Source organism: Lepisma saccharinum, chromosome 18, assembly GCF_977018435.1.
Source record: "Lepisma saccharinum chromosome 18, izLepSacc3.1, whole genome shotgun sequence".
Taxonomy (NCBI): domain Eukaryota; kingdom Metazoa; phylum Arthropoda; class Insecta; order Zygentoma; family Lepismatidae; genus Lepisma; species Lepisma saccharinum.
In genome coordinates, this window is record NC_139246.1 from 5200637 (window position 1) to 5228469 (window position 27833).

Sequence of the window (27833 nt, forward strand, 5' to 3'; positions counted from 1 at the left end):
TGCGAGCAGAAGATTCATTTTCAAACAGGTATTTGGGTAGAATTGTGTAGACAGACAGCATGCTCCCGAAAGTTGCCAATCCACGTGTAGCATGACCTTTGATACTGGGGTTGCGCTTTTCCAGGAAAGTTTTCTCGACCCTCCTCAAGCGTCTTATCAAGAATGCCTTGGTGTTTGCAGCATTGCCAACTTATTTTCCGTCGGAAAAATCTTTTTCCTCCTATTTAATCTGCGGTTGGCTGTACAATACAGCATATTAAACCAGATACAACAACTGAATTACGGCGAAGTAGGTTAGAAACCCTGCGTGCTCAAGAGCAGCTTCGATAAGGCACCTGAATTGTTTCGAGCTGAACCAGGAAATGGGCGATCTTTATTCCCCAAGGCCATTCCGTAAAACTAATGCCACAAGAAGTTTTCTGTGTGGATTTGAGAGCATGAAATTGTAGGTTGATGATAGTACTACAAGACGTGAAGTCGATTTTTTTTCTGTTTCGTTATTTTATATAGCTTTGCTACCTAGGTATATAGTTTGAATAACTAATCAATCATTTGATGAGCAGACAAACAAGAAGAAGCCGATCCCGTGGCAAATTGGTTAGCGTAATACACTGCGAAGTCTAATGTCGGATTTGAAAATATGGATGGGTCATTTGTCTTTATCTTTATTTTTCCATCACCTTTCACATCCTTTATCATCGCGATTAACCGAAAGTGGTAGACGCGAAATAAAAATAGAACCTTTGCATGAATGTCCGAAAGAGAGGCAAGGGCACGACCCACCTGGAAAATGAAAGTCAACCAAAAATTATATATATCGCGCATTTCAGCTACAATAATATATGTTAATTATTGCATGAACATGATAATTTCAAATTTAAGCAATGGTTGTTGAGGAGACAACACTGTTATGGCGGAACATGCACCTTGTTTGACCCCCCTGGAAAAAAACTAGCTTGCTTGCCCCTCCCTGAAAAAATCCTGCAGACGTCCATGAACCTTTGGTATCGACTTCGGAGTATAAAGCATTGTTTCTTCAATATATAGCGCGGCAATAGACCGCGACAGCCTCTTATTTGCCAGGAAATATCAACACGAGAACAGGGTTAGGAATTCCTCTTATTTTAGATTTTCTCAAACTAATTTCAAGTATGTGGTGAAAATGCCTTCTATTTAGTATGAAAATCGAGGATTTTAGTTTGAATGGTTTTTCCTAGAGACGATATGAGGCATTGCGGATACGAAGGACGAACTCAACAAACGTACATTGTGAGGGAAATGCGTTTCAAGTTGTCAGGCACAGTTCGAGCTCCACAAAAACTTGGTAACGGTAGATCGGAATGTTTCATGCGTGATTTTCAAAGTGTTTTATGGAGTTCGCACTGTGTCTGGCAACTTGAAACGCATTTCCCTCACAATGCACTTTGTTGAGTTTGCCCTTCGTATCCGCAACGCCTCATATTTTAAATTACTTTGAAGCATTTTGTACCATATTTATTTTTATAAGCAACTGCATTAATTATACATATGATAGAATGATCTTAAACATGAAACTCATTGTTTCTTCCTTGTTTGTGAATGTCCATTCATCAATTTCATCCTTTCATCACTCATCCTCATCTTCGCAAATTAGCCAAGAGGCACAAAACGCGAAGTAAAATAAACTAAATCAATCAATCAATCAATCAATCATTGTTTCTTCCAATGATTAACTGTTTTCTTTGCCTTTCATTACTCTAGGTCACTTAGCCGCAATTTTTGTTGTGAGCCTAGATTAAGTGTGATTGGAGCTTATCCTCTATGCTTTATTCATACAGCATGGCTGTGGGCTACGTGTTTGACATCTTAACACAACTTCTTTCAAACATCATTCATGAAATGTATTTCACCTATCGTCCTACGGGAATCAGAGGAACGTAACTACAATAATGCTGTTTTCAATTTTGTTAGAAAAAAATCCTCTGAAGAGTATTTGGAGTAAATCGATAATTTTCCACTTCTAATTCTTATTTGTAAGTCGGAGTCACGTTTAAGAGTTATATTCCTAAGAATACATTATTTCCTCTCCTATAAATTTGATAAATTGGAGGTAAGTCCCTCTGGTTCTCACACACGCAATCAGCTCCTATTTTCCAAAATTTGGCACGTTAGGTATTACACCAGATGTGTCATTTGGGTATGATACATTCTTATTATATGCCTGTGGAGATTCGAACAGTGTTCTCGGCTTGCGAGCCAGGTTATATCGGCGTTAGCGTCCAACGTTTGGAGCGCAATACATTGCTCTAAGCAGGATGCTCTCTGCGTTATGATGGGAGCAATGTATGCGCTCGAAACATTAAACGCTAACGCCGATTTAAGCTGGCTCGCAAGCCGAGAACACTTCGCCAGGAAAGCTACACTTTTTTACCCATGAAGATTATTGTCCGTGGCCTGCAAGCAAGGTTCTTGTTTGTGTGATGCTAAGATATTCGAAAGCAATACTTGTGTGTTAATTTAAATTTTGCCCTGTTCATTCATCTATACAGTATGATATAAATACAATTAAGAATAATGCTAAAATATTTTTCAAAACTGCTAAAGACATAGGTTTGGAAGTTAACAAAGAGAAAACTAAATTATGTGAAACAATAACAAACAAATTCCCGACCGATTTCCAAGGCTCGTTCCACCCTAGCTACAAACTACCACTTCGATCACTGCATGCACGAGTGAGTAGTGGTATTCGCGTGTCTTCCCTTTAATGCAAAATCGCAATTTGCTCCATAGCATGCTAAGATATTCGAAAGCAATACTTGTGTGTTAATTTAAATTTTGCCCTGTTCATTCTATACAGTATTTACTACTTCCTAATTTGTGTGCCTGTCTTGAGTTTGCATTCTCGTGGTTGCTGCCATATTGCGTACCTGAACGAAAAACACAATCAATATACCATAATTGCTTGTATGTAGACATCAGACGATAAGAGATGAAACAATCGCAGCCTACAATTGCTCTAAACCAACTACAATTGCCATCTGAGTATGAGAAACAACTTGCATTCTAGCCGGGTTCGATTCCTGGTGGAGGCACAGTGGTTCATTTCCCACTTTAAACTGTAGGTCCACTCCCAATTAGCCTATCTGTGCATACAAGTGAACTTAAAACAAGACAAACTTTCATTCTAACCTCAGTCACTTGTGGGAGCTGCTTACAAGTAGTAGTGTTGCTGGCATTGTGGACTTCGGTTCTTACTTTTGTATCTAACAGATAGATACATTTTGAATAATAGTGAAATCAAAGTAATCGATTATTTTACCGAATGACAAAGTTATAATGGAATTGTGTTATCTCCATTACAGAACAACTACCTAATCTCATTCAATTCCAGTGTTCTATCTGGTAGATAGATATATCAGCCTTTGTAATAATGTTAACTTTCAATGTAAACAAAGGTCCAATAACTATAATGTCAAACTTTAAAGGTTTCCTGACAAAATGAAAAATGGACAGATCATTCACATTCTCAATGGACATGTTGAAAAAAATACTAATATTCATTTTTTAATTTATTTTTTTAGCGTAGGTAAAAGGAAGTCACTTGAAAAAAAGTAGGAATATAATCAAAATGTCCATCAGCTATTCATTGATTTCAAAAAAGCATATGATTCGGTCAAAAGAGATAAATTATATAATATATTAGTCGAGTTTGGAATACCTAAGAAGCTTGTTAATATGATAAAAGTATGCACCAGTGAAACAGAAAGTAAAATTCGTGTGGATATTAATGTGTCTGACAAATTTACAATTCATGATGGGTTGAAACAAGGAGATGCATTACCTCCATTGCTCTTTAATTATGCCTTAGAATATGCTGTTAGGAAAGTAAAAGAAACTAACGAAGGACTAAAATTAAATGGTGTGACTCAGTTGTTAGCATATGCAGATGATGTAGAATTATTAGGGGATATAAATACAATTAAGAATAATGCTAAAATATTTTTCAAAACTGCTAAGGAGATAGGTTTGGAAGTTAACAAAGAGAAAACTAAATATATGCTTACAGGCTGAAACCAAGGGTTAGGTAATAATCAAAATCTAATTATTGATAACAACTCGTTTGAACCAGTTTCCAAATTCAAATACTTAGGAGTAATATTAACAAATGAAAATTATATTAAAGAGGAAATAAAAAGTAGGCTAAATTCAGGAAATGCATGTTACTTCTCTCTTCATAAACTTTTGTCTTCTAGTTTAATAACTAAGAAAGTAAAAGTTAAAATATACAAAACAGTAATTTTGCATGTAGTGCTCGTATTATATGGGTGTGAAACTTGGTCCCTTACATTGAAAGAGGAACATAAATTGAGAGTATTTGAAAATAAGATCCTTAGGAAAATATTTGGACCTAAAAGGGATGAGGATTTGATTTGATTTAGTTTATTTTACTTCGCGTTTTGTGCCTCTTGGCTAATTTGCGAAGATGGGGATGAGTGATGAAATGATGAAATTGATGAAAGGACATTCACAAACAACCAAGCCCGACCGGGATTCGAACCCGGGACCCTTGGCGTCGCAGCGCGATGTGCTAACCACTCGGCCACAGGGTCGGGCTAAAAGGGGATGAGGAGACAGGTAAGTGGAGAAGGTTACAGAATTTAGAACTACATAATTTGTATTCATGTCCAGATGTTATTAGAATAATTAAATCAAGAAGACTTAGGTGGGCAGGTCTAATGGCACGAATGGGAGAGGAAAGAGGAGTTTATAGGATTCTTGTTGGGAAACCTGATGGTAAGAGACCTATAGGAAGGCCAAGACAAAGATGGAGGGACAACGTTGAGAAGGACCTAAAGGAAATCGGTAGGGATGGAAAAGGGTATATAGATCTTGCTCAAGATATGGACAGATGGAAGGCCTGTGTTGCTGCAGCCATGAACCTTCGGGTTTAAGAAGGCTAGAGAGTTAGTTAGTTAGTTAGTTTAAAAGGAAGTAGCTGAAAATGAGTAAATAGAAAATATTACGTGGCAGAGTGGTTAGCACAGCGCGCTACGACGCCAGGGGTCCCGGTTTCGAATCCCGACCTGCGAAGAGCGTTCTCTGTGAGTATCCCTTCATCAGTTTGAGCATTCGTCGCTCATACTCATCTTCGCTTTCTGTACCGCCAGATTACCATTTCGGTTGTACAGCACATGGCGTAGCGTTTCGCGTCCGAATTCCAGGAACAGGCAGCTTACGGTTACCTGATCAAGTAGCGTTTCGTCCGAGGGCTACCATCCTAATAGTGTTTAATGAAACAAACTCTTGCTAACACTCTTAAATGCTCCATCCAAGAAAAAAAATATATATTTTTTAATATTTCTTTCCCTCTGGAAATTGCAAATCTCACCTTCATAGTTGTCAGATAGTAAGAAAGTGTTGCCATCTGCCATGACTAAAATTTCTAGATCCAAGTTCACTTCCTCTCGACGATTTGTTTTGATTTGATTTGTTGTTTTAAGTCCACTTTATGCACATTAAGGCTAATCGGGATTGGACCTACAGTTTAAAGTGGGATCCGAACCACTTGTGCCTCCACCGGGTATCGAACCCGGGACCTCTCTCTCGACAATTTGTCTGAGTCTGCACTCCCTGCGCTGCACTCCGCTGTCTATGCAATGTAGTTTTAAAAGTTGTAACCTGAGGTATCCTAGTCACCAATTCCACCGCTGCCACCGGTTAGTCAAGGTGTGACTTATCATCAGCCAGGCTCGGACGAAACGCAACTCATTAAACCGTCGCGAACGAACTGTAGCATGTTTCTACGAATTTCGCTTTCGGACGAACTGCAACTCGGACGAAACGCTACTGAACCGTACAGCAGTCCCAATGCCTATTCCAAGTTGCACAGCTGCTTTCGGAGCCCTTGGTTTGGGAAGGGGGTGGGGATGAGGAAAGGGTCTTGATTTTTTATACTGAAGCTCGTTCACTTCGTTCTCCTATTCCTCTTGGTTGAATTTTCTGAGATACGGGATCTACCTCATTTTCCTTTTCATTATGTTTTATTGCGTCACCCACGGTACGCTTACATGTACTTAACATTTTCAATTTCCCTGTACCTGCACCCTTTGGTTAGGTAAGGTAAAAATAAATAGCTGCCGTTCGTCAAATGTTGTATTTTTGTTTTTGTTACCCATTTTTCTCGTACTTCAGTCAGGGAGCAATGCAGCTACTGGTAACAAATGTAGTCAGGAAGTAGCATCAATTGTTCCTTCCCCGCACTGTAGTTGACCGGTAAAAAACTATGTAAAGCCCCGTTTCCATTACCACAAATTTGCCGCGCAACATGACGCGCGGCATGCGACGCTGCATGTGCCAAGCATTTGTTGAAATGGAAACTGTCTGCAACATGCCGCGGCGCAAGTGCCGGGGACAAAGTTGCCCCAAACGATTAAGACGCACAACATGCGCCGCGGACAATGGAAACAGCCTGCAGCAAGTTCCTGGGGCATGAGCACTAGAGTAGAAACAGGCGACGCGACTACAATCTGTGGTCCAACAAGATTTAATAACAATGCAAAATCACTTGCAGTCTTTCTTACAAAGTTTTCGTATCCACTTTGAAGACGGAAGTCTCTCATCAACGAGTTATACGCTCCTTCCGAATTTCTTTTCGCTAGAAAACTTCTAATCCACCATCTAGGTTGTTTTCGCCTCTTATTTTTATAAGTTCATGGTACGCGCCTGCCATAACCACAAAACCCGCCATAGTTGTATTGTTCATCTTTACACAAGATAAATCACCACCAAATTATTACAATACAAGAGAAGAAACACTGACTACTCTAAAGCACAATGGAACAACGCTACAATCAAGTCCTGCACTCCGGTGTTGTTGCGGGCGTATTTTGCAGAAATAGTGCACTAAATGACGCGGAACATGCGCCGGCACATGTTGCGCGTCATGGGTCTGGAACTTGTCAAAATGGAAACGTAGATTAACAGAAACAGAAGGCTTTCACGATTTGTCTGAATATTAAAGTGATCTCTTTTTTCACACCCAAACATAAATAACTATTTTCAGATTTGAAAACGTAACAGGGGTGTAAGGGGTGACTTTTCACGTATTACATCCAATCCTCAACTTCATTCCACGTAGTACACCCTGGACTGCTCTTTGCAGACTAACGAGACTCTGGCGACTGGCCCTATGGCCAGTATAATTCTGTGTGTTCTCCTGCTTTCTGTCATATGTGCTGAGTGCCTCTTTACAGCCTCAGCTTTTAACCTAAGTCAGAATATTTTAATATTTCAGTTATGCGACATTACAGTTATTTTATTTGTTATGGTAAGGGGCTGCACCCCGTATAACGTGGCGGGTGCAAAATAGTCCAAGTGCTGACACACCCAAAATTTTAAAAAAAAGTTACGTACAACTTTAAGAAATGCGTATAAATATTTCACCATCGTTTATATTTATGTACATGTTGTTAATTTTCAAATATTGTGAAGAAATGCAACAAAATGCTACGTATTTGATTACTAATGTGAGCCACTGTATATGTTATGTTTTTATTTCATGAACGATGTATGGTCAAACATTACTTTGCAGAGCTCCGTGGCGGAGTGGTTAGCACAGTGCAATAAGACGCCACAGGTTCCGAGTTCGGATCCCAGCCTGTGCATTATTTTCTTTGTGATGTCCTTTCATCAATTTTGTCATTTCATCACCCATCCTCGTCTTCGCGATTAGCCAAAAGTGGCATAAAACCAAAGTTAAATATAACAAATCAAAATCAAACATTACTTGGCATGACAAGAATGGATAGGTTATTTTGAAGCTGCTGTTATTAAAAGCAAATTGTATGTAGCTTTCCTAGACAGAAGTTTCACACACAGAAACTGATTGATTAGATAACGGCTGCGGATTCCTACTCGAGCAGAAAATATATATATTTCCATTTATTACTTACAACAATAGCAGACTAATTTCTTGCGAAATCAAAGAAAACTTGCATTCACAGTTACAAATTGACGTGTTGAATGAACTTAACTACAGATTTCTCTCACTCCAATTCTGATTAATCGAACAGCACACCACAACGTGGGTCATTATATATTTCCAACTTACTCTCGAGTTCCTCAACTAAAAATAAATTGACTGCGAAACAAAAACTCCTCTCCGATAACACATTATATGCAGAGTATACGTAAGTTGAAATTCCATCATAATAATAATTTGAATTCTTCAAGTAGTAGCTACAAATATAATTTTTCATACATATTTTCTTAGCAAAATATGAAGTTCCTCACTTCACAAGGATAACATATACACAGTATTTCACAAGAGTTTTTAGTTCGAGCTAGTCGTAGGCCTAATATGAATATAAACGTCACTTCATTACTTAGTTAAAAAAAGAAAAGTGCCAGGCAATCAGAATTCGAGGTTATGCCTGAAATTATTTGTAGTATCTCATGTATCAAGGGGGCTTTTTAAGTAAAATGTAGGATACATACCACATTCTTTGGTCAATTCAGAGTAGTACAAACGTAATTATACGGCATGTTGCAACTGAAACCGTAGCCTCGAAAGCCGAAGTCGTTTAGTGATCCACTCATACACTCGGTACCAAACATTTCAAGTTCGAGTAGTCATCTGGGCATGGCTGTTTTTTTTGTTTTTTTTGCATCCCTTCATAGATTTAATATGATCATCATTCATCTTCATCGTCGCGATTATCTACAAGTGGCAGAAAAGCGATATAAAACATGAATAATACAAAAGTATAACAAACAAAAGAGGATAAAGGGATGAACTGGGTTTGAGTTAATGATAGGAAGTTTTATAAAATTACTGTTTCTTGAATAATCTTGCCCTTTGTTCCGATTGTATTTCTCAGTCACACGTTGCTCAATGTCCATGTCGACTGCCGTTCTTGCGTTCTTGAAAATTACTTTCTTGTCTGTCTATGCCCTTCTTTCAAACGTGGTAGGTAGGCGGGCGTTCTGTCTGTTTCTACACCAAAAAGTTTAATGCAACCCCTGTCCAAGAAGACAAGAATTACTGAAAATAATTTTCAAAATTGTAAGCGGATGAGGGCCCTTGTAAATGATAAAATATACTGTCTTTTTATTCGCTTAGTTTTGAGAATCACTTTTCATACAATTCTTGCCTTCTTGAGAGTCCAATGGCCCTGTCTAGCTACAGACCAGTTACACAGTTTCGTTTGTTTCGTACAACAATTCCATCTAACATTTCGTTTTTACGTATTTTCTACTTGCCAAAAGTGCCTTTCATATCGCCCGAAGGCGTTGTCTACTCGGATGCTTCGTGATCGAAGGTCACGTGTACAAAGTTTCAGGATTCAGATTTTCCGATTTTGCGTGGTTCTGCTGCTATCAGTTCGGTTCGCCTTCTCAAGGTCGCGCAACAAGCAATTATTTTTCGTCTTCCGATAGGAGAAAGCTTGCCTCTCGCTTAGGTTGACAAACGCGTGGCACGGATGATTTTTTGGCTCGACCATGGTTGGTCCTTTGTGTTTCGTCCTTCAGCAACTTAATCTAAGCACGAATCATTCTCATCGCCAAACAACTATATTTTTTAAAAAAAAAAATTATGTAACACTTGTAAACAGAGAGAGAGAGAGAGAGAGAGAGAGAGAGATATAGATATAAACTTTTTCCCTCAACAAACGTTTGCTTTGCTATCGTATAAAGTGAACGTACATGTTAAAATTCATCTTGCATAAATAATCAAATTAGAACAAATTCACATAAAGCGATTAAGTATGCAGAATAGAAATATATTTGTAATAAATGCATAGTTAATAAGTAAATTCCAAAAACCAAAACTTTTGTCACGCCGAATCTTGTTTACGGATGTTTTCAAACGTTTTGTTTTACAATTTAATTTTTTCACTGACATCCAAAACGAAAATACGTATTATAACTTAGTGACTTTCAAAGGGTCAAAATACTGTAATGTTAGTATGCTGCCGATCATAATTATGAGGCTTCTTCGAAAACGCCTTCGATAACGGTATTTGCTATTCGTAACGGATATATGTATCACTTTTTCGAAACAGACTTTTGTGGAGGAAAAGAACTGTAACGTTACAAAAGTAACGAGCACAATTATACGAGAGACCTATGTTATTCTCTCCGGAACACGGCATCGGAAACGGTATTGCACGTCGGAACGTCTGTATGATACCAGCAGGCACGTATCCAGAAATTCTTTTCGGGGGGGGGGGGGGGGGCTAAACATATTTTTTTACAGGGGTATAGATAGAACCTCGCAAGGTTTAAGGTCGATGGTGGCGATTCAGTTCCAAAACGTCGGGGGGGGGGAGGAGGGGGCAAGAAAACTTTACTTCCTCTTGGTAGACAAAGGTTAGCATTAAAAAGCCATAGTGCGGGGCCAAAAATGAAGAGCAACTGTCTCCTAAATCTGCCACTGTATAAGCTGCTGTTCTTTTCTTCGTTTCTTTTCTTTTTTTTTTCTTCTTTCAGAACGTGATATCGGGACATTTTTTATCACTCGACTCCTCTGTTGCAATGTACGAACGTTATGTTTGTGCCGAAACGATCTCAGTATGTGTATGTGTATGTGTGTCCGTTTCACGAAGCTGTTATGCAATTTACAATCCATTCGAATGTGTTCTCCCAGGTTTTGATATGATCCTTTATGGTGTTACTTCGAAAAGTAACCTTAACAAAAATCCTAATTTTCCATCCTTGTGACTTGGATCTTCAAGATTTGGGAAGAATTCAAACCGAAGGCACACACACGTCATTTGCATTGAGTGACCCAATCAACAGAAACTTTTCACACCGTAGCGACACGACAGGCTGCACAAGCCTGTGTTCGATTTGTGAAATCCTCAAGCGACACGTATAGCTTGTAGCTTCGGTGTGAAACCTGGTGGGTCAATCTCATTGTCACCTTGAAACGGCAGCTCGTGTTGACCACAGAAGAAAAATATCTTGTCAACCGGTGGGAATGACCCTTAGTTTTATTCTATCTCCTTTTTCTGTGCTTGTTAATTAAACAGGCAACATCTTACGGTTGGGCATACACAAGAGATGTGCTATGCTGAAATTTTAGCTGAAAATGCAGGCTCCACCAGGTATACCGTGCCATTGCTCTACAGCGACAGCAAAAGGTCAAGCGAAGCCAAGGGTGACTCGGTAGCTCACTTGGTAGAACAAAGAATGGCACGGTATATGCCAGAGACCCTGGTTTTGGAGTCATGGTCGAGCTTGCCTTTTCCGCCAAAAATTTCCACATATGCAACATCTTCTTGCTTTCTCTTCTCGACATTCCTAAAATTTTCGCCCTTCATGGCTGCCCCTTTGTGGTAGTTAGTATTTGAGAGTTTTTCCAAAACAGTTGACTTAAAAGTCCTTTTTTAACCCACGAAACTCTCTGACTGCATACACGAAACTTGGTCCCGTCACTAATAAATCGTCACTCAAAACTTATATTTTCAGTCGATCTGTGCTGCTTATTTCCTTTTTTTTTATAATTAAAAAAAAAAGCTCCAATGCCCCTTACTGCTGAAATATTTAATTTAGAGACCTTCGATCTCTTCGGCTCATGATCCGAAACTAGCACTACACTGTCGGCAATGTCTTCAGCTTTGGACCCGAACTTGTACTAATAGTGGTAGACTTCAGCACTTTCCAGGAAAATGTGTCACTAGTCCTCTTCCCCCCCTCCTCCCCCCGAATCTTATAAAACTGTCAATGGACACTGACTGATCACTAATCGACTGTCACACTTACTCGTGAAGTCTTATTGAATTAATTTGTTGTACAGACCAACTGTGAAATTGAATCCCCGTATTTATATCCATATTATATTCTGGAATGTTCCGCACTTTTTTTATGTAGTAATGCAACGAATCGACCGACTCATGGCGCTACCTTCAACAGTGCTTTGTTGTGCAACTTCCAAATGCAGACAAATCTTTAAATAATGCTCAAGTTCGTTGCGACAACACCGAAAGAGCCAGAAAAGTTTACATACAATAATATCAATAACAGGGTTATCCTTCAGGGTTCAAGAACATTCTCCGCCTTTCCTCGATAGGTATATTTCTCCTTAAATTATAATCACAATATTTTATTTCACACACACAAGCCAAAAACCTAATTTTATCTAGTGTAAATCGAAAAATTTCGGAGGGGGCTCGAGCCCCCTGAGTCCCCCCTCTGGATACGTGCCTGGATACCAGCTACAAATAACGTTGTTGCTTTGAAAAAAGGAGTGTAACGTTTTTACAGTAGTGACCTCAATTAAGTTACTGGTTAATTGTAACGTTACTATCACTTTCCATATACACTAAAGTTACTAGCCAATACGTGACGAACCTCTTTCTTACCCTGTAACGTTACTGCTTACCGGCAATGGATGTAACGTTAAAGCGTCACCTAACGACCTACTGCTTTACAAATCAGTTATGTTCCGGTACCGTTATGCACACCTGTAACGTAATGTTTATATACCTGAGGTAACGTTTCTCTTCACGAAAAAAAGTTATTCTGTTTCTGGTTGTAACGTAACGGAAACCGTAATTGAAAATACCGCTTCATTTCGTTACGTTACGACTCCCTGATTTCAAGTGTAAAAATTGAAAAGTTGTGTGGATATCACCCGTTCCGATGTCGTGATATACTCACATGATATATACCGCTAAAATATCGTGACGATATATCGCAAACACGATATATATCGCCAAATATAGTGACGATATATCGCCAACACGATATATATGTATCGCCAAATATCTTGATGATATATCGCCAACACGATAGATATTGCTAAAGGATCGTGACGATATATCGCCAACACGATATATATCGCGAAATATCGTCACGATATATCGCCAACATAATATATATCGCCAAATAACGTTACGATATATCGCCAACACGATATATATCGCTACAATATCGTGACGTTATATCGCCAACACGATATATATCGCTAAAATACCATGACGATATATCGCCAACACGATAGTCTGTGGCGATGGACGAGTGAAGTGAAGTGGCTTTGGTGCTCCGACATTTTGTGTGAATTTATCTAGTTTGAAGTGAGTGATGGCAACAAAAGTAAGACTCGGAGAACAGTAAGTATTACTAATGACAACTGAATATAAATTATTCATTATAATGATGAGTTAAGCCAGCAATTCAGTTAATATTTGCCTTGCGGTAAGATACGCAGAATGTAAACAACAGTATTGCCAGTCACAAAAAAAAAAAAAATGTGTGGAGCGAAGTCACTAGTCGTTCGAGATATAAATATATATATATATATATATATATATATATATATATATATATATAAGTATCGACATGAGTATGAGTGTGTGCGTGGAATGTTCTAAAGCCGTACCAAGACAAGACATTACATCAAAAATACAGTGTTGTGACTGTTACAATTGGTTTCACATAAAATGTGTTGGTCTAAAGGAAACTGACGTAGAATATATGAAGTCCGTAAATCAAACATGGCGGTGCAAAAAATGCTCAAATACGAGGAGGAGTAGCTTGCAAGATAATAACATGCCACTACCTTCGCATTCATCAACACCATCAATATCAGATGTTTACAACATGTTACGGGATTTAAAGACAGAAATAGAGAATTTGAGGAAGGGTAATGAGGAGACTGAGCGTGAGCTGGGAAAATCCCTAAACCTGGCACATGAGAAACTGGACGAGAATGCGAACTTTATGAAGAAACAATCTGAGAGTATCGGTGCTTGTCTAGCACAAATTCAGGAACTGAAGGAGGAGAATCTTCTCTTGAAAAAACAACTGAAGGAAACTCAGCAACAACTCGATGATCTCGATCAATATGGAAGAAGAAACACGCTTGAAATCTATGGTATTCCGGAGAAGAAAAATGAAGACTCGTAGGAAATTGTAAAATGTGTGGGAAGGGCATTGGATATTGAGATGACAAATGATATGATAGTTGTGTGTCATAGGTTAAGAAAACTACCGAATCAAAAAGCAGGAGGTATAATTGTTAAATTTGTAAGGCGTGCAGACAGGGATAGGTTTCTGGAAAGGCGAAAGGTGAAGAGAAATTTAAATTGTATTCATTTAGAAAGCAATGAGATGGTATATGTTAATCAGAATCTTACCCCATATAGAAGGAATATTTATAGTGAAGCTAGGAAACTTAAACGCGAAAGAAATTACGCCTACCTATGGGTGGATAATTCAGGCACTATTAAACTGCGAAAGAATGAGGGAGAGAGAAATGTATATATATTGAGAACACTTGAAGATGTATCTAACTTAAATTGATGTCATTACCACTAATTACTTCTAGATGACGACTATTGATAACATAACAGTTTATTATCAAAATGTAAGGGGGCTTAATACAAAGACTCAAGAATTCTACGTAAACAATATTGAAAATGGCTATGACGTAGTTATTATTACAGAAACCTGGTTACATGAAGGTGTCTTTAGTAGTGAGTTGTTTAGTGATAATTATAAAATATATCGTCACGATAAGAAAAACCGAAATAGAGGAGGTGGAGTAATAATAGCAGTGAGGCAAAACATAACATCTAGGAATGTTATTTTAGATGATAATTTCTATGTCTTATGTGTGAGAATGAATTTAAGAAATAAGGTATACTACATAGTAGCTGTGTATTTTACTCCTTCCTCAACGATTGATAATTATATGCATTTTTATAATTTGTTTGAGAATTATAATGAATTTCATAATGCCAACATTATTATTGTTGGTGATTTTAATCTGCCAAAAATCTCTGATACGAGTTACAATCTGCAACTAGGTGGACCGTGTTACAGAGCCCTAGATAACTTTTTGAGTCTACATGGCTTACGCTCATTAAACAACATACAAAATCATAATGATAGGACACTGGATTTAATCTTAGCTAACGTGTATGATGATGTTACTATTAACAGAGAAGAACTCCCTCTTGTTAAGGAAGATGCACACCACCCAGCATTAGTAATAATTCTACATTTCGCAAAATCAACAAATATTATAGAAAATAACCCAGTCAGATTGTTGAATTTTAGAAAGGCAAACTTTCTTGGAATTTACGAAATGTTACGTGATGTAAACTGGGCACCTATTAGTAGCAGGATAATGTAGATGATGCGGTAAAGTTCTTTAATGACAATATTAACTCAATATTTAATCTTAAAGTACCAACAAAGAAAATCTATGCAAATAATAAATATCCTTGTTCCTTTACGCGAGAGATCATTGAAACACTTAAACTTAAAGAACGACATAGAAGGCGCATGAAATACGATAGCGACAGTAGAATTAAGTATAAGGATACTCGTAAAAAAGTAAAAACACTCATAGATAAGGCATATAATATGTACCTAAGAGAAACAGAAGAAAGTATTGAGAATAATAGTAAATTATTCTGGAGTTACGTAAAAACCAGAAAAGGTAGAAATACTTATTCAAAGCAAAGTATGACATATATGGATAATGTAATAGAAACAAATCAAGGTATAGTCGATAACTTTGCTTGTTACTTTAAATCTGTCTATTCTGAGTTTCCAAGCACGTATGATGTAACAGAGCAAACGGAATTATGCGTATCTAATTCACTCTCAAGCAACAAAATTACTGAACCGGAATACTGGGAGGCAATAAAAAAATTAAAACCCAAAAAATCTAGTGGACCTGATGGAATCCCTCCATATTTACTTAAAGGGTGCGCTGAAGTGCTTAAAACGCCTCTATGTTTAATATTTAATCTAATTATGAGGACGCAAACTTTTCCTGCAATCTGGAAGTTAACAAGAATATGTCCTATCTTTAAATCAGGTGAAAATGCAAAAATTGAAAACTACAGACCGATTGCCATTCTGTGTGCTCCAGCAAAAGTGTGGGAACAAATTTTGTATTCAAGAATTTTTAAACATGTTAGAAGCTATATAAGTAGCAATCAACATGGCTTTTATCCATGCCGATCCACTACAACTAACCTAGTAAATTTTGTCCAAGATGTCCACAATGCCTTTTATAATAGATCAAGTGTGCATTCAATTTATATTGATTTTGCTAAAGCATTTGATAGAATTAAACATAATCTTCTTTTACGTAAGTTATCAACTTTTGGGTTCACAATCAATTTAATAAACTTATTCAAATCATATCTTCAGGGAAGAAAGCAATATGTAACATATAAACAATCAATATCTCGTGAGTATTATGTAAACTCTGGTGTGCCCCAAGGATCAAATCTCGGGCCTCTATTATTTATGTTGTTTATAAATGATTTGCCAACTTATGTTAAGTATTCAAAATGCCTTATTTACGCTGATGATGTAAAATTATATAAAGAGATTACTAGTGTAGAAGATACATTAAAACTTCAAGAAGATCTAAATGCATTATATGAGTGGAGTTGTATAAATGATCTTAGTTTTAACATAAAGAAGTGTTGCTTTATGCAGTTAACAAATAAGAGAAATACTGTTCATTATACATACTCTGTAAATAGTCAATTGCTTCCTCAGGTGTTCGTAGTAAAAGACCTTGGTGTTCTTATTGATTCTTCCTTGACGTTCAAACAGCATATCTCACATGCTGTTAATAACGCATACAAAATACTAGGCTTTGTTATTAGAAATACTAAGAATTTCAGAGGTATAAACTGTATAACAATCATATACAACAGTATTGTAAGAAGTAGACTGGAATATGCTTCTATTATCTGGTCACCAATCTACAAATCACATGAAAATACCGTGGAGAGAACACAGAAGAAATTTTTGAGGTATTTATATTATATAAAATATAAAAAGCCAGTACCATATAATGTGCCATATCAAAATTTGCTGCATGAATTTAATTTTAAAAGCCTTTGTAATAGGCGGAATAATCTGTATCACTTATACTTACATAAAACTGTAAACGGTATGTTAGACAATAGTTATTTCCTCAGTCAACTACAATTCAATACCAGAAAAAGTAATTTACGTGGGCGAAACTTACTGATTCCGAAAATTCCCAAAACTGAGAAATATAAAAGCAGCCCATTAAGTAGAATGTGTGATTTGTATAATACGCTTTCAATGAATAACCAGGCCTTAGATTTATCATTGCCATTCACACTATATAAAAAAATGATTGAAACAGAATTATGACAAAATACACTGTAATCATTCCGGTATCACTATTCTCCCATTATTTTCCATTGTCTTCTACAATTATATATCTATAGGTATTTTATGTATGTAATTATTGAACAAGTCTTTGTTCTTGTATGGTGAAAGACAAGAGAAAGCGTCAGATTGTTTAATTTAATTATTGATTATGTTATTGATTATTTGTATTATCGGTGGATGTATGTTTATATATTTGCTAATTGTATTGTTTTCTTTGTATTTTTTTCCTGCCGTCTGTAATTGGAGGTTTACCTCTGCTGAGGGCAGTAAATAAATAAATAAATATGAATCGCCATATATCGGGACGATATTTGTTTGTTTGATTTGGTGTTTTAAGTCCACTTTATTCAAAGTGCGGCTAATCGGAACTGGACCTACAGTTTAAAGCGGGATCCCAACCACTATGTGCCTCCACCAGGTATCGAACCGGACCCCTTGATTACAAGGCAACGATATCCCGCAATATCGTACGCAGGATTTCATCAAGGGGGGTGTTATTTCGAAAACTTTCTACAAATTCACATTACCATTGTTTTATTATACTTTAATTATTATTATTATTATTATTATTAATAATAATAATAATAAATTAATTAATGATTCTTATAATTAATTAATTAGTTTAATTACTACTAATGTAGCTGCTATTTATGAAAGAAATAGAACAAAATTACATTTCTCTTGTTTCTTTGTTACAAAATAATTGTCTAGTCAACGGTTATTTGTATATGATTGATTGAGTCCGGTCACTGGACCAAAATGAATGTTTTGTGTGTGGCCACTGATGAACCAAAATGTGCTTGGCTGTTGGGCCGAGATGGGTCTGTCTAATTTGTACGATGCACGCCAAAGAAAATGATAGTACTTACTGCGTGTCGCTGTCACAAACCCATACCTCTGGAGTGGAGGACCATATTATATTCCATAAGGTGATTCGACTCGGATGATTGCAAATGACACTCACTGATAATAACGAAGATATATTAACTAAAACAAAAGATTACATGTATATACAAACTTGCTGCAATGCAACGCGATGCACGGAATGAAACTACCACGCACACTCGGCCATATTGTCTCGCGAACTGACTGAGCGTCACTCTCTCTCTCTCTTTGTTCGAGATAAAACATAAAACAAAACTGAATTCCCCTGACATCTATTGTTAAAAATATCAATTATGACTTGAGACATATTCCCCCCTCTTCGTCAAACAACGTTTGACCAACTAAATTCACTCATCTCCGTCCTTATTGCTAGTCTGTGAATCGATCTCTTGAAGATCCCTGAAGCTGTATGCACTGTGGCCACTCGCACTAAGCCGTCTCTTCCTGGCTGGACGCTGGTAACTCTTCCCAATTTCCATGATAGGGGAGGCAAGTGGTCGTCTTTGATAAGAACTATCAAACCTGGTTTGAAGTTTTCTTGTACGCTAGTCCACTTGGAACGTTGCTGAAGACTGTTTAAATACTCCTTGGACCATCGCTGCCAAATGTTTTGATGAAAGCTTTGGAGTCTCTGCCATCTGGACAGTCTATTTCCTGGGAGGTCAGTGAGGTCTGGCTCGGGAAAGGAAGTAAGGGCTGAACCAATGAGAAAATGTCCAGGAGTGAGAGCACTTAAATCATCAGGATCTTCGGATAAAACAGTCAGAGGCCTTGAATTTAGGCATGCTTCTATTTGTGTGAGCAAAGTTGCAAATTCCTCAAAATTCAATGTTGACTTTCCTACTACTCTGACTAAATGATACTTCATGCAGCGTATTCCACTCTCCCATATTCCTCCGAAATGTGGTGAGTTAGGTGGAATGAAATGCCACTGGAAGGATTCAGAACTCGCGTACTCATGAATATTTTGTGTGAATTCCTGCGACGAAAATAAGCTATGTAGCTCTTCAAGTTCGTTTCTTGCCCCGACGAAATTCTTGCCATTGTCACTGTACAGATTGGCACATTTACCTCTACGAGATGTAAATCTTCGCAAGGCTGCGATAAATGCGTCTGTGGTGAGATCGGAGACGAGCTCTAAATGTATAGCCTTGGTGGCTAGACAAATGAATAAAGCCACGTATGATTTACGATGAACTTTGCTGCGTGGCGAATGCGATTTAAATAGAAAAGGTCCGCAATAGTCTACACCAGAGTTGAGAAATGGCCTTGACGGTGTGACTCTAGGTGAAGGAAGTTGACCCATGAGTTGCTTGGCCGTGGTTGCCTTCAACTTGTAACAAGCGAGGCAATTGTGAATTACTTGCTTGATTGTACGCCTTGCTCGTACAATCCAGTATTGTTGCCTGAGGGATGACAACAATAACTGTGATCCTGCATGAAGCTGTCTCAAATGTTCCGCTTCTATTATGAGCTGTGTCAGGTGACCTTTCGAAGGTAGAATAATTTGATGTTTTGTTTCATACGTCAAATTGCTATTCTTGAGTCTTCCTCCAACGCGAAGAAGGTTGTTGCTGTCCAAAAATGGGTGCAGGCTCTTCAATGTGCTGTTGGCTGAAACTTGTTGGTGCCGTTGAAGATCTTGAATTTCAGACTTGTAGCTTGATAGCTGAACAGTCTTGATGCATGTATGCAATGCTGATTGCATTTCCTTTGTTGAAAGACTTCCTTTTACTTTGTTGTTGGACTTTCTGCAGTTATGTATGAATCGCTGACAGAAAGCTATCACTCGAGTTAATTTCGATAATTTGGAGAATCGTTCGATTGTTTGCTCAAGCGAACTCTGGCAAATTGATACTGCCGTTATGCTTATTCCCTTCGGTATTTCTACTTTCCTTGGCTGCTGCGTAAGTGGCCAATGATCTTCTGTATCTGTTAACCAATGTGGCCCATGCCACCATAAATGGCTATGTTGTATTGAAGTGGGTTCAATACCTCTTGAGATTATGTCTGCCGGGTTATCTGCTGAAGGAACATGTTTCCAATCGCTAATTTGCGTAATATCTTGAATCTCTGCTACCCGGTTGGCTACAAAGGTTTTTCATCTGTTGGATGGTGCTGCTAACCATGCCAATACAATTTGTGAGTCGGACCAGAGATGTATCTCGTCTACCTTCAGACGTAAAACTGGAAATACCTTGTGGACTAATCTTGCTAGGAGTAATGATGCACATAATTCAAGACGAGGTAATGTCACCTTCTTGACTGGCGCTACTCGTGATTTAGCACAAAGTAGATTTACTGCTGTTTCGCCTTTATGGTTAGTTGAATGCACATACAAACATGCACCGTAAGCATATTGAGATGCATCTGCAAATCCATGTATCTGGATATTTCTAACTGTTCCATTAATTAGAACAAAACGATTGACTTCAATGTGTTTAATTGCAGGGAGTTGTCTGCGCAACTGTTGCCATTTCTGATTCAAGTCTTGTGGAAGTTCTTCATCCCACTGAACATTGCATGTCCACAATTGTTGAAGAAATGATTTGTATGTAATAACAATTGGAGTGATGAGACCTAAAGGGTCAAATATTGACGCAACGACTGATGCTACCTGTCGTTTAGTGCTTGATATTTCGACGTTATTCGCTACTTCAGAACCTTTGCTGTTGATCAGTAATTTATCTGCAATAGGATCCCAAGATAAGCCTAAAGTCTTCACTTCTGAATCGTGAAATTCGACTGGAAGCTTCATTTCACGCATGGCTGGTGGAACTGCTTCTAGCACTGTCGTGCTGTTCGAACACCATTTACGCAAAGTAAATCCTCCACGCTGCATAATGTTAATTAATTCTGCCTGAATCTGCAATGCTTCAGCTACGTCTTGTGCTCCGCTCACTACGTCATCAACTAACATGTCTTCCTTGATGATACTACTGATGCGAGGATGCCTGCTGATTTCGCTGTCTGCCAGTTGCTGTAAGCATCTAGTAGCTAGGAATGATGCCGAAGCTGTGCCATATGTAAGCGTTCGTAGCTCAAAAACTTCAATTGGATGCTTGTTGGAGCTTCTCCACAATATTCGCTGTAATGGATTGTCATCTTTTTGCACCTTAATCATTCTATACATTTTCTCTACATCTCCTGTGAATGCTATAGGATGTGTGCGAAATCTTGTCATGATGGAGAATAAATCTTGTTGTATGGTGGGCCAGACCATCAATATGTCATTGAGGCTTTTGCCACTTGTGGTTCTGGCCGATCCGTCGAAAACAACACGGACCTTGGTGGTGGAACTCTGTGGTTTGATTACTGCGTGATGTGGCAAATAGTAGGCTACCCTGTGGTCATGAGACATCGGTAATTGTCCTACAGGTACCATGTGACCTAGCTGTTCATATTCATTCATGAATTCTGTGTAAGGAATCCTTAGTTCCGGTTGATGCTCAAGTCTTTTCTCTATTTGGAGAAATCTCTTGGTGGCATGTTGAAGTGAATCGCCCAATGCTTCTCCACTTTCCTTGAGTGGAAGTCTAACGATGAATTTGCCTGTTTCGTCCCTCACCGTGTTTTCACAATAGTGATGCTCACAGCTCATTTCTTCCTTTGTTCTATGCCTGGTATATATCTCCTCAAGGTCCCAAAATCGCTGAAGCTGTAGGTGGAGACTTTCTTCCGTTCGAAGGAAGCATGATATCTATGAATTGTTGCCATTACATTGTTGTGGAATGCGTCCTGCGACTATCCATCCGAATTCAGTGTTTTGTAGAATCGGCAAATCAGCTGAACGTGTTATGCGATCAGGCTTGAGAATTTCGAAGAAGATCTGGGTGCCTATTAAAAGATCTATCTTCGCTGGCACATCAAATGTCGGATCTGCCAATGTTACATGTCTTGGTATTTTGATTGATGCTCGGTCGACTCGATGTGAAGGTAAGTTGCTTGTGAGCCGCGGCAATATTGAGCATTCAATGTTGGAACGCCATGTGTTTATTCTAGATTGCAACTGAATATCCACCTTGAAGTTTGCTTGCGACTCAGCATTGTTTATGCCTTGAATCGGTAAATGCTGAGGATGTTTCTTCAGTTTGAGACGCTGAACCAACTCTTCAGACGCAAAGTGGCTCTGGGATCTACTGTCTAGCAAGGCTCTACAGTATATCCATTGACCTGCATGATTCTTGACCTTTACCACTGCCGTGGAAAGTAACACGCGTGATGTATGTTGCCCTTTGAGTGCACAATAAGAAGCTTGTGGAGTTTGATCTTGATTCTCGTTTTGCGTTGCTTGAGAATTTTCATTCTTGCCTTCTTCCGTACATTCTGTGCTGGAAAATGACGTTCTTGATATACTATCATTATGCAACAATGTGTTATGCTTCCGTGAACATTTTTTACACGAACCTGCCTTGCAAAGACGCAGTATGTGATTTGGAGATAAGCAGTTCGTGCAGAGTTTATTCCTTCTAACACAATCATACTTCTGTTTGTTAGTCGCGGCAATAAATGATGCACACCTAAAGAGAGCATGCGGCTCTTTACAAAAGAAACAAGAATTCGCACTAGTGGTACTAATGAAAGATTTCGAAAAACCCTTGTTTGATCTTACATTGTAATGTTGAGGTTTGATTGATTGCTTATTTACTTCACTTGGTGCGGGCTGAATGCTTTCCAGCGCTTGACATCGTCTTTCCAAAAACGAAAAGAAATCATCTATGCTGACAAAATCTGTTTCACTATTTTGCAGTTCCCACGCTTTCCTAGTTCCTGAATCTAGCTTAGACACAAAATGCTGAGTGAGTAACATGTCCGCCAAAGGTACATCTGTGTAAAGTGCATTTACTGCATTCAAGTTGCTTGTCGCACATCCCACAAAGGAACGCAATTCCTGAGCACTTTCCTTGCTGACTGCCTTGATGTGCAATATTTCATGAATGTACGATGATGCGATTAGCTTCTTGTTTGAATATCTACTCACTAACAACTTCCAGGCCGCTGCGTAGTTTGCCTCCGTGATGGGTAAGTTTTGAATGAGCTTGTACGCCTCGCCCTTGAGCGACGAACGTAGATACTGAAACTTCTGAATGGAAGCGATGTCTTTGTTATTATGTATTAAAGACGTGAAAGTGTCTTCATAGGACAACCAGTGCCGATAATCACCCTCAAACGTTGGCAATTCTATTGTGGGAAGTTTGAGCCGGGTTGCTGTGACATGCGATGTGTTGACAGCATCATGCTCCGCTTGAACCTTATCATGCTGCGATAAAAAAGCTTGCATCCGGGCACTCAACTTGTAGTACGTCGTTTCCAATTCGTCTCTGACGTCATCCTGCGATGAACCAGTTTCAGCTTCTAACTGATCTTGCACTTGCTCAATGTCCACCCAAATGCGAGACAATGCATTGAAACGAGTACGCACTTCTTGAATGTTTCCTTCACTTTCAATGAATTGATTGACGAAAGTTTCCATTCGAGTGATTTTTCCTTTTAATGTCCCTCGTTGTCTAACGAGACGCTGCTGCACTTCGCTCTCACTCATTTTTATGAAGAACACGAAAGGTTAAAGGAAATAAATGCAAGGAGCCAGACAAAGTAAAATATACTTACCGACCTCCTGCGCCGTTGTCGTGAAGAAAATGATGCATGAAACGTATCGTCCAGCTGTTTACAATCCTTTGCTGCGAACGACAATGGAGCTGCATTGTTGGCAATATGGCTGCTGTAAGAAACTGTTGTTTCCGCACTGCACTAGCACTTGACCTTGAACTTGAATAGAATGTCACGTAACTGAAACATCCGTGCCGGTAAGGACCAAAATGATTGAGTGCGGTCACTGGACCAAAATGAATGTTTTGTGTGTGGCCACTGATGAACCAAAATGTGCTTGGCTGTTGGGCCGAGATGGGTCTGTCTAATTTGTACGATGCACGCCAAAGAAAATGATAGTACTTACTGCGTGTCGCTGTCACAAACCCATACCTCTGGAGTGGAGGACCATATTATATTCCATAAGGTGATTCGACTCGGATGATTGCAAATGACACTCACTGATAATAACGAAGATATATTGACTAAAACAAAAGATTACATGTATATACAAACTTGCTGCAATGCAACGCGATGCACGGAATGAAACTACCACGCACACTCGGCCATATTGTCTCGCGAACTGACTGAGCGTCACTCTCTCTCTTTGTTCGAGATTAAACATAAAACAAAACTGAATTCCCCTGACATCTATTGTTAAAAATATCAATTATGACTTGAGACAATGATAAGTGAGACATTTTAAGTGTGAAGAAAATCCATAAAAACAAGTAAATATATTAAATTAATTGAAATATGAAACTCATTCAAGGAGCCGCGCTGGTCTAGTCTGACAACTCAGTGGGATATCCGGGTTCAATTCCCGGAATTGGTTGGAATTTATCCAGCCTTGTCTCCGCACCCAGCCTCATAGCAATGGTACCTGAGAGCAACCCTGGGGGATGAAGGCTGCCGGAGCATGGTGCTGATCACATCACCTGCAAAATAGTTCGAGATCGAGAATCTTTGGGGCCAACCACACCACACCACTACGTGTGCCTTCATGGCACGGTGCTATATGCACGGGGGAATTTACATTACCCTTACCTATGGAACTCGCCCAGGATGATGATGTAGCGCGAGAATACATGTTGCTAAATTCCACTGAGTCTATGTGTTCGTTGAAACGTAAGTTTATAGACATTCCAACACATTTATCACTTCAGCGTGATTCACAAAGCACTTCGTCAACATCATTTAATGATGTTGATGTAGACTCAGCATCACTTGAGAGTTCACAACGGAATGTGAAATCAGTACCGGGAAGAACGTTCGCAATAAGGTCGGCACACTGCGACGAAGCAAGGAATTTTCACAATTCTCGCGAGAGTCAGTGCGCGACTTTTTGCAAAAAAAATTTTGCAAAATTGAACTTTGCGGCCGCTTAGATTGTGTTTGGAATGTTGTGTTTTTCTTCATGCTGCATGCATGGGAATAATAATTCAAATTATTATTATTATTATTATTACTGTCGCAGATCTTTGACTGTGATAAATAGGGAACGGAACTTTATGTGCTAAAAAACACAGAAATATTTATTTTTTATGTGTCATAAATGTTGAAAATATGTGATAAAAACAGGAAAATATGTGACAAAAATAAAAACATTTGGTAACAAAAACAAACTATAACATGCATTTTAAACACCTGAAATTAGTTTCTAAATGATTACCTCTTAGCGAGCAATTTTTTGGAAGAGTTGCAGTGGATCACCATAGTTTTTTCCAAATTCTCCATTGTAAATCTGTGACGATTATCTCTAAAAAGCATCTTATATTGTGAGAAAGATCGCTCCACGTCACAAGAAACAATTCTTGCATATTTGAATCACGAAATGTCACTAACGCTTAAGTTTTCCAAAGCTTCCTCTTCCACTACTTCACTTTCCAAAACACATGCAATTTGGCACAAAGTTTGAAAACCTTGTTTTTTCCCAAAAAATTCTGTACATTTAGACACTTAGATCCAGTGAGTTCTTGCAGTTTCGATTCTACTATACGGACTTTAACAATGGGAGCTGCCAAAGTGTTCGCGGACGATTCAAGCTTTCATATGGAATTGGAGAGAATGGACAGGTTTGTTGAGATGTATGCCAATTCAACTTTTACGGAGGGCTCCATCAACAGTTCTTGCAGAATTCTTCTTTGTCGAGATCATTTACAACAGATACAATTTTTTCAAACTTCTGGGCATAACATCTGCATCCAACCAAGTGCCCCATCGCGTAACTACAGGTGTAGGGGGAAGGGGAACCTCAGGACATTTTTGTTTAAAATTGTCTATTCTTCTAGCCAACTTGATAAAAACTTTCTTGCCATTTGAAACCAGTTTATCGACATTGGGATAAAGAGCTCTTATCTTTTCACATATTCTATGCAACGCATGGGCCACACATTTAACGTGCACCATTTTGGGGTAGCTAACGGCAAGGCCTACTGCAGCTTTTTTCATGTAAGCTGCAGCATCTGTCATGAGGAGAAGAACATTGTCAAATGTTATGCCTTCCGGCCACAATAGCTGCATTGCTTCATTAAAAAGCCTTGCTATCATTACGTGTAGCCAGCCCCAGCTACTACTTACAGCTATTTTCTCCCAATAGGATCGTAGGCGAGGTGCCAGAAGTCTGCCAGCGAGGGTGTTCAAAGACAAAACAAACCTAGCACTCTCGATATCAAAGAGGTGCAGAGTAGCCTATAAACATTTTTCCTTCGAGGATTTCGAGGTGGATGAAGTCAATGAGCGATTTTATGTATTTAAAATGAAAATTCGCAAAATATGTATTTACATACGGAAAACTGGAAAATATGTGTTTTTATGTAAAATAAAATTTGCTGTGTTGACATATAAGGCTATAAGTAGTATAAAATACAATACTATAAACCCGAGAAAGTATGAACTCTCCTCAAGCAGGTTTGGCTATACTTAAAACTAGCTCAACATGGCCATATGAGTTTTTTGCTCAAGTGTGGAACCCCGTATAATCCAAGATTTTTGTAAAAAAGCCCTCATGGATTCCATGAGAAAGTATGACCCCCCTCAGATTGATTTGTCTACACTTACAGAAGGCACTTCTGTGAGATTGTTGTCCATAAACCTGTCAAAAATATGCCCCTCCTCATATTTTTTTTGACCACACCTGAAACTATGCCAAACGTATTAACACCCACCTACACCCACCCACGCACACCCACGCATATTTACTTCCGGTCCACTTCCGGTCCACTTCCGGTCCACTTCCGGTTTACTTCCGGTCCACTTCCGGTTTACTTCCGGTCCACTTCCGGTCCACTTCCGGTTTACTTCCAGTTTGTCTACTTCCGGTTTACTTCCGGTTTGTCTACTTCCGGTTTGTCTACTTCCGGTCCACTTGTGGCCAAGTTGTGGCCTATTTCTGATATTTTTATCCAGCATAAAGTTTTGATCTGAATCCCAAGAAATTGTATATAAATACTAAAGCCAAAAATATTAAGTGTATACACACTTACACTTACACACACACACACAAAGGACAGTGTTGAACCCAACTGATATTTTTATCCAGCATAAAGTTTTGATCTGAATCCCAAGAAATTGTATATAAATACCAAAGCCAAAAATATTAAGTGTATACACACTTACACTTACACACACACACACAAAGGACAGTGTTGAACCCAACTGATATTTTTATCCAGCATAAAGTTTTGATCTGAATCCCAAGAAATTGTATATAAATACCAAAGCCAAAAATATTAAGTGTATACACACTTACACTTACACACACACACACAAAGGACAGTGTTGAACCCAACTGATATTTTTATCCAGCATAAAGTTTTGATCTGAATCCCAAGAAATTGTATATAAATACCAAAGCCAAAAATATTAAGTGTATACACACTTACACTTACACACACACACACAAAGGACAGTGTTGAACCCAACTGATATTTTTATCCAGCATAAAGTTTTGATCTGAATCCCAAGAAATTGTATATAATAAACAACAACAAAAATGCCGAATCAAAAATATTGTAATCAATGCAATAAGAATATATCCAGCCCCAATTGGGCCAAGCACCAAAAGATTTGTAACCCAGACAAATGCAGAACTCCCACAAAAATATGCCCTAAATGCCATAGAAAATATAATCTGGAATACTTCACTTATAAACATAAAGGTACTTGCTCTGCACAGTCATCAACATTGCCCCCACAAC

General features: G+C 38.5%; 3 protein-coding genes across 3 annotated transcripts; all 3 read right to left on the reverse strand.

The window, feature by feature from the left end:
* Positions 1-18367: 18367 nt before the first annotated feature.
* Positions 18368-19753, reverse strand: LOC146002641 (uncharacterized). Its single transcript, XM_083140602.1, has one exon. The coding sequence runs from the start codon at positions 19751-19753 to the stop codon at positions 18368-18370; it is 1386 nt and encodes a 461-aa protein (XP_082996728.1).
* Positions 19754-20146: 393 nt separating this feature from the next.
* On the reverse strand, positions 20147-21646 carry LOC146002642 (uncharacterized). Its single transcript, XM_083140603.1, has one exon. The coding sequence runs from the start codon at positions 21644-21646 to the stop codon at positions 20147-20149; it is 1500 nt and encodes a 499-aa protein (XP_082996729.1).
* Positions 21647-21745: 99 nt separating this feature from the next.
* LOC146002643 (uncharacterized) lies at positions 21746-23587 on the reverse strand. Its single transcript, XM_083140604.1, has one exon. It carries the CDS (start codon positions 23585-23587, stop codon positions 21746-21748), a length of 1842 nt encoding a protein of 613 aa, XP_082996730.1.
* Between the last annotated feature and the right edge of the window lie 4246 nt (positions 23588-27833).